At 39.0% G+C, this 8,015-nt stretch overlaps 1 protein-coding gene across 4 annotated transcripts in view; it reads left to right on the top strand.

The window, feature by feature from the left end:
- The first annotated feature begins 909 nt into the window (after positions 1-909).
- hmga1a (high mobility group AT-hook 1a) overlaps positions 910-8,015 on the top strand; it is an 8,020-nt gene continuing 914 nt past the window's right edge. Inside the window, 5 exon segments of one of the 4 annotated variants that reach the window (NM_001289906.1) lie at positions 910-1,055; positions 1,952-2,058; positions 3,158-3,247; positions 4,035-4,094; positions 6,916-8,015. The exon segment at positions 6,916-8,015 is cut by the window's right edge and continues 914 nt beyond it. In NM_001289906.1, coding sequence (NP_001276835.1) covers positions 1,969-2,058; positions 3,158-3,247; positions 4,035-4,094; positions 6,916-6,978 — 303 coding nt within the window. In that variant the 5' untranslated portion in view covers positions 910-1,055; positions 1,952-1,968 and the 3' untranslated portion in view covers positions 6,979-8,015. 4 annotated transcript variants of the gene reach the window in all.

Raw genomic sequence — 8,015 nt, 5'->3', positions numbered from 1 at the left:
AAACAGGGGGGGCGAATAATTCTGACCTTAACTATATATATATATATATATATATATATATATATATATATATATATATATATATATATATATATATATATATATGCAACATTACATAGTAGCCTATAAAGTCACATATGTGAACAATGTTGGCCTTTAAGAGTTCCTTCTCACAGTTTTAGATTCAATTAATGCATGTAAAGTCTCTTAAAAACAAATCATAAAAAAATGCACACAAAATAGTCCCGGAACACCCATTTCTGTGTAATGAAAGTTGTGTTTTTTTTAAATCAGATATCTAGTGTTGTTTTGTGGAAGACGCTCAGTTTGAAACTAAAAACATAAAATTGTCATTTTAAAATCATTTGATGGACTCATACGGTGCATTTTCTGGATGATTAAATAATGCAGGGAAACTAATATGATTCATAATTGCTTCTTGTATGACTTGAGACTTTTAAACTGGAATTTCATTGATTTAGTTCAGTTTTAAATGTCTTTTTATTATTCAGCTCTGGTGGTGATCTTTGGTCGTCAGACGACCATATCTGTTAAAGACGCATGAACACTGCATGAATGGTTGTAAATGCAACATAAAACAGCTCTCTTTGAAGAATGAAACATTTCAGTATATTTTTAATAATCCTATTATTATTTCAAAGTCATGAAAAACGGAATGTATGTACGTGGTGTCTACATTTTTGAAAATACAGTCTAACCTTGCGCTTAAACAACTAAAGAAGGAAACAAACAATGCTTTTAATAGTCTACTCTTTCAAAGAGAAGTGGGGGAGGGCCGTTAACGACATTATACACAAAAGCACCCGAATTGATTGGCTGAATACACGCAACAGTTCCGCTGATTGGCTGCAGACAATTCAAACGCACGTCCTCCGCGAAGGCCCCGCCCATTTCAGTCTATTTCCCGTGTGGAAGACCCCATGAAATGCCCCTGAAACTCCCGACGGCGATTGTTGTCTTTCATTCATTCGCAGCTCGCGGACCTCGCTGGTGTGCACACTTTGGACTTTGTCCCGACCGCTCCTTTTAAAAGGGTATGTATTACATTTCACTTGCTCGTTTTAAAGCTATTTTAGCGATTTTAATTCTACACGAACGCTTGAAGGAGAAAACGGAAACTGCAGTAAGAAGTTTGGTTAAAAGCAGCCTTCGAGCAGGATTAGCAAACACTAGGTTACACAGATTGGCGGGCTCGTGTGGCGCGGTTTTCCAGTCTGATTTATTACCTGCACGAAGCTACAGCGAATTTACGCTTTCGGTTAAAAATGCTCGCTTTTATTGCAGTGAAGTTAATAAGGGCTGTTTTTACATTATTTTTAGCCAGTTTTGAAACAAAGATCTTGCGTTGTTTGTATTACATGGTTAAATATGTTTTTTTGAAAAAATCTGTGGTATTTACACATGTTTTACCTCATAAGTGTGGCATTTTAGCCAATTTAAAGCTCCTCGCGGTGTAAACAACCGAATTGGGCTTTACGCGCTCGGGAATTTAAAAGGGCGCGAATCTCGCGCGGTGTTCGTGTTCCGGTTCGAACTGGAACTGCGGGGTATCCGTAGAAACCGTCGTTCGCCTTTAGCTTTCTGTTTTAAAGATCCGTCGCAGTACAGCGAACTTCATACGAATTTCACCGCTGCAGTTTTAAGGTAATATCCGGTGGTTTAACCCAGGATGTCGTGACTTGAAATATTTTTGCTAGCGACCGACATTGTGCTCAGCACGAGTTCGCGCCTGAATTCAGGCCTAGCGCGTGTTGTAAACAAACGGGAAGCCGGTGGTTCCGCACTCCCCTCCATTACGCTCACTGTAAAGTTAGGGATTTTGCGTATTTTCGACAAAAGTAACTGATCGTGTGTTTTATTTACACTTTCATTATTATCATCAGCTAAAGTGCTTGTTGTTCGGCTGTGCTAACGGACTCTTTCCATGCAGTGTTCCAGTAAGACACAATGAGTGATTCTGGCAAGGACACAGTGGCGACTAAAGAGAAAGATGGAGCAGAGAAGAGAGGACGTGGAAGACCCCGAAAACACCCACAGGTGCTGTTCTGCTCTCCAGCGCGGGCTGCTGGTGTTCTCGTATAGCTGAGGCGGTAACCCTGCCCTTGTTTTGCGTTAAGATTTTTTTAAGTAGATGCCTGTTGATTTTTTTTTTTACACATTTGGCAGTCTTGCACCTCAAGTGTAACCCCGTTTTTTGTGCGATAAGCTGGTTTAAGCGCTCCGCGCTATCAGTTTACGTCAGGGTCTTTGTTTAGTTGCGTCTAGCGCTCATTTGCACACGCTTCACATGTGCAGTGGTCATCTGTAGTGGCAGGATGACCAAGGCCTGTAACATGATCTCTTTAAACCAGCAGTAACCCACTTACTGCTTCAGCTGCGCGCTGATTGGCCGCCGGAGAGTGCCAGCGTCTGATTGGCTCATCCCACTGTCAATCACAGGGCCTCGCGAGTGCATTGGGTTTAAAGTTTCTATTACTCACCCGTGTAATCAGAGCCTTTGAGTAGTAATCCATGGCCACCATCATACAACAAGACAGTGCTCGTCCTGTAGCCGTCGTTTATCTTTTTATTTTAACAAAAGATGATTTGGTTAAAACAATGAGTAAACATTGCCTCATTTGTAAAGTAGTTGATTTTATTTAAATATTTTTACTTTATTTGGCTAACTGCAAAACTTATCTGTTTACAAAATGTAGGTTTATTTATTCTCCATGCTGCAGTTTTGAATGCTCTATCTTATTTTCAGAAACATTGTAATTGGCTACTGGCTGAATGCACCTGCTAGCAAGTTTTCTGACAAGTTCTCATTGATGTAAACTTGTCCTGCAGCATCTGAAGTAGATTGTATGCATGGCTCACACCATCAAATTGCAAACTTGTGACAGGAAATCAATTTTACACACGTCCTGAGCATCTAATTCTCCTGGTACTGCAGTGCTAGTTGGGTTGTGGTGATCAACACTATTTGATTCTCTTTTTGGCAACTGATGACCGCGTGCCACCTGTTGGTCTTAAAGTAGCAACCAGTTGCGTTGACTATGATGACCACATGCTTTAAGTTATGCACCAGTGCGCGGTTGAGCCACAGTTTGCTTTCATGCATTTTGAGGTGTATTTGTTTTTGATCTTTCAGCAGGAGGCCAGTGGATCTCCTACACCGAAGAGACCCAGAGGAAGACCAAAGGGCAGCAAAAACAAGCCGAGCTCTACTGTGTCTCGGGGCAAAGTGAGTAGAAGTGTAATATTGTCGAGGTGCACAAAACCACAGAGACTATTGCGTGCCAAGCTTGCTTGTGCCTTCCGGCCCTTTAAGTTAACCAAAATAGTTACTGTTCATAAATGATGGTTCCTTATTGGCGTATATGCTTTAACGAATCATTTTATTGCACAATATTTTTTATAGTGGGACAAAGATCATTATGAAACGATGAAAGAAATTAACCCTTTAGAGGTTCTGTAGGGAATCTAGGATATTCATCTTTGTGCAGTAGCTTCAACTAATTTTCTGTAAAGTATCTAATATTTGTTATTTTATTAAAATAACCAAGTAAAACAAACATGCTTGCTTGAATTGATCCTGATCAGAACAGTCTTGTTTTGGCTCGAGTCTGCAGATGCAGTTGCTCAGTTCCGGTTGTTTTCTGACTTCCTGTGGCGTCTGAGCACTGTACATTGCAGGTGCAGAGCAGCGTCTCTGCAGATAAACCCCACCCCCCACTTCCACTCTTCCTTCCCCTCCATCTATTGTCATGACGACAGCTGACCCCACCACCCCTCCCCCATTCCCTTTGTGTGCGCGTGTGTGTTCTCGCGTGTTGCCGCTTGTACCAGCTGTCTCTCCGCTCTGGACCAGGTGGTCGGCGAGTTGAAGTGTTGTTCATGTCCGTTTCCAATATAATAGCCAATGAACTCCATGCCCCTGGGCCTCTTGCCAGCTCCAGCCCAGCGGCGCACTCTGCTGGCCATCTGTATTTGCAGCACTGTGTTTATTCTGTCCTTCTCTTGTCTTTCAGAAAGCAGCAGCGGCTTCGGCACCTGCAGGGACTAAACGCCGAGGACGACCCAAGAAAGCAGTGAGTATTTGTGTGTTGTGCTTTTTAAAGGGGCAGTTCGCTAAAATGCAGTTTTATTCTAGTCTAAATTTCACTTGTACTTCTAGTTTCTTCTGTTGAACAAGTAATCATTTTGGACAATGTTGAAAATCTGTAACCATTGACTTGCACAGCATTTTCTTCTATGGAAGTCAGTGGTTATCAATATAATCGTTCAACAAAAGTAACTCTAATGTTTAGAACCATTTGAGCATTAATGGTGAGTAAATGTTACATTTTTCCGGTGAACTGTCCCTTTAAAGCTTGTCGAGTGTGGCTTTAGTGAAAACCACATGGCTAAATGAGTGTCTGTGTGGTGAGAAGTTGCTATGGGCGACCACAAAAATATTTGGCTGCTTCTCGAGGGGTTTCTGCAGCTCTCTCTCCGCCTCCGTTTCCCCTGCAGCTCATGTTTATAAGCGCAGATCAAATATCTCCAAACCCTTTTATTTTGCTGCTAAGTCAGTTTGGCATGTAATGTGGCAGAAGCCGCTACCGCCCCGGTTTCCTCGACAGCTCACAGTGTAGTCATCAGCCTGTGTGTGCGCTGCATTCCTCCGACATGAGCTGCTGCTGGCTCTGGATTCTGCTCTTCTCATTCAGACATGTCTGCAGGAATCCAGCAGGCCCAGTCACACAGACCCCTGGCTGTGACTCACTACTTGTGCTTTTAATCATTTAGACTCAGAAAACTGGGAGCTGTGTGTTTGGTGTAGAATCTTTAGCTTTTATTTACATATATTTTAATGTTTGTAATGCCTTCTTAGGAAATGGCATGGCCAATTTAAAGGCATTCTTAAATTAAATATTGGGAACACTAGATGATTAGTGTTTCTGCTTCCCTTATAGCGTGAGTAATAATACCATTAGTCTAGTTACAGCACATGTGCCAGTCGAAGCTCAGTACATTTAAGATGATTTCATTTAAGATGATTTATTATTTAAAAAGGACAAGCCATTCTCGTGACTAAATTGTCGGCGTTAGCTGTGTTTCCATCCAAAAGTGTGAATTAAATTCTCAAATTGAACGCTTTTTTTTTTTTTTTTTTTTTTTTTTTTTTTTTTTTTTTTTCCCCCAGAGTTTTACAAAAGCCATTGATCAAATTTAAAACCCATTACTGTTTTTAATAAGTGACACGTTTAAGGTGCAGTTATGATTGTAAATTATAAACTGAATAAATTATAAACCAAATATATCACCAATGTTGGCTTGTTATAGCCAATGCCTATGATATTGCATTAAAACAGTAATTTCTGCATATTCTTAGTTTTTAATATCACTAATCGTTTCAACAATTCACCAAAAATGAATTTACTCCTCCTCAACTGGTTCCAGAATGTTTGTTAAACACACTTTATATTGAACCATTGACTTCCATAGTAAGAAAAACAAATACTATGTCAGGCAGTGGTTACCTGTTTATAATATTTACCCAATACTTTTTTATAGTATAATGTATATTGAATTGAGTGTTGGTAAAGAAACAAAGGGAAGGTGACTGACAATATTCAGTTTTGGTTGATCTGGCCCTGGTAAATCTTAAAATGAAACAAATAGTCTGACAGTTTATTTAACAACACATTTAAATCGCTTTATTAATGTTTATACTTTTATTATTTCTTATATTTGTTTACAGGGTTTCTGTTGGGTTCTTAATGTTTTAAGCCTCCAAATCACAATTGTAGGCCTAGTAGCTTACCTGTAGGTTTCAAACAAGCCTGAAGGAATCAATTAGTTTGATCAGGTGTGTTTAATTAGGGTTGGAACTAAACTGCAAGGCCCTTCAGAAATTGAGTTTGACATCCTTGACTTAGTCTTAAATTTACTGAACTATTGTTAGTCTTAAATCTTTTTTTTTTTTTTTTTTTTTTTTTTACGGGTATACATTTTTCTTTGTTTATATATAGCTACCCAATCTGGCCAAATCTGTGCAATCACCGACAATCCATCTAAATTTTTAATAAAAAAATGTAATTTTTAACTATTTATCGCAATGGTTTATTTTCCATACTATAACAGGTTTAAAAGTGCTTCATGTATTTACTTAATGTTATAGTTTTTAAATGTTTTATTTCAAGCGTTTATGTTGGAAAAAGTGTATGGATGCAAGTACAGCTTGCTGCTTTTTACACTATTTAATCTATTTTGCTAAGAAATATCTAAAATATAAAATTTTATTGTTAATCGTTGTTATTAAATGTATTCAATTGTAAAATATTTTTTCTATTACAAAAGGTAATTAACTATTTATCGTAATAGTTTCAGTTCTTTCCTATAACATTTGTTTAAAAGTGCTTCATCTGTTTACAGCACCGCGGCCTGGACCAACTGTTGTGCATGCATGTAGTTTATTATAATTTTTAAAATGTAACCATGTTTTTTTGTTTGTTTTTGTTGGGGGTGAAAAGGAAAAAGTGTATGGATAAACTCTTGCAAAGAAATATTTAATTTATCATTAATTTATTCAATTAATTTATATATATTGTTGTTTTTGATAGGGCAAATAAAAATATTTTCCATCTGGGCCATTTGAAAACTTCTTCTCATTTAGACCTTTATTAGTCTAAAATTATTCATAATGCTCTTACATGTGTCTTGAAACGTGACTTTGTGAAACCTGCAGAAACCCTGTTTCTTTTCTAGTTTATGTAAAGCACCTAGAGTGATCATTGCGTATTTTCATGTGCTCTAGTAATAAACTTGCCTTGCCTAATAGGGGATCATTGCATTCTGGGTTATGATTTACAACTCCTCTACCAAAAAGAAGTGATTTTAATCCTGATTTTTGCTTTCTTTCTCCAGGAGAAGGAGGAGCAGCCATCCAAGTCCTCCGAGGAGGAAGAAGAGGAGGAAGAGGAACAGTAACTAGCGACTCGTGCTACCTCACAATCCAACGTTATTTCTTCCTGTTGACCAGAGCTGGACTGACCCTTTCCCCCACCCTGATTTCTCCCCTCTACCCTCTCTCTTTTCCCGTACACTAGTGCCACCCTCACCCTCCAATTCACCTTTATGCTCTAGTGCCCCCTAGTGTCAGGGAGGCTGGCATGTCCATGCGGCTTCTGTGTAACACCACTGGAAAAAAACAAAAAAAGGACTCAAAATATACTGTATGTCCATTCATGGATGCATGCACACATGTATGCGTGTATGTAAATGTCTCGCACTCAAAGGGTAATTGGTCTATCATCATACTGGACAAAGATATGCTCTGACGGCGGCTTGACACAAAGCGATTTGCAAAATACTGAAGTTTCTTTTGTTTTTCTCGTCTCACAAACAGTTTCAGGCCTTGGGGATTCACGTTTATTTTTGCAAGTCTAAATCTAAAATTGCGGTAGGTTGTGTGAAATTCATGTCGTCGTGTACTGGACAAAGGTGAATTGACCTACTTGTTTGTTTTTACTTGGGTTGTGTGTGCGCGTGCGTGTGTGTGTGTGTGGTAACTCGATGTCTCCAGTTATACCTTTATTTTATTTTTTAGCTTCTGTGATTTTCAAGCTAGAACTAAACCTTGAGTGAGCATAATCTAGAGGACTTTTAACTTGTAATCAACATATCATCAAATGCTTTTTGTCGTGGATATCTTCCTCCTTCATAACAGCCGATTCTCCACCATCATGATTTATATACATATAAATAAATCCCCGTTAAATTTGTTAGCACGCCTCGTTGTGCGTTACGCAGAGGAACGTCTTGACTACGTTTCACGTTTTATTTGGTCGTGGAGGACGATGATTGCTTTTAATCGTGACCCGTTTTCCCCATCACCATCCTATACGACATCGTCCTCGAAACAACAACAAACAGTAAACTGCAGATTTGGACGACAGCAGTGCTTTAAATTTTATCGGCCCCAAACCCGTTGACCCCGCATGTGACTGTAAATGTGTTATATTTTA

This window comes from Danio rerio, chromosome 23 (genome assembly GCF_049306965.1).
Source record: "Danio rerio strain Tuebingen ecotype United States chromosome 23, GRCz12tu, whole genome shotgun sequence".
Taxonomy (NCBI): Eukaryota; Metazoa; Chordata; class Actinopteri; order Cypriniformes; family Danionidae; genus Danio; species Danio rerio.
Note: the sequence above shows the minus strand (reverse complement) of the source record. Positions and strands in the feature narration are given on the sequence as shown.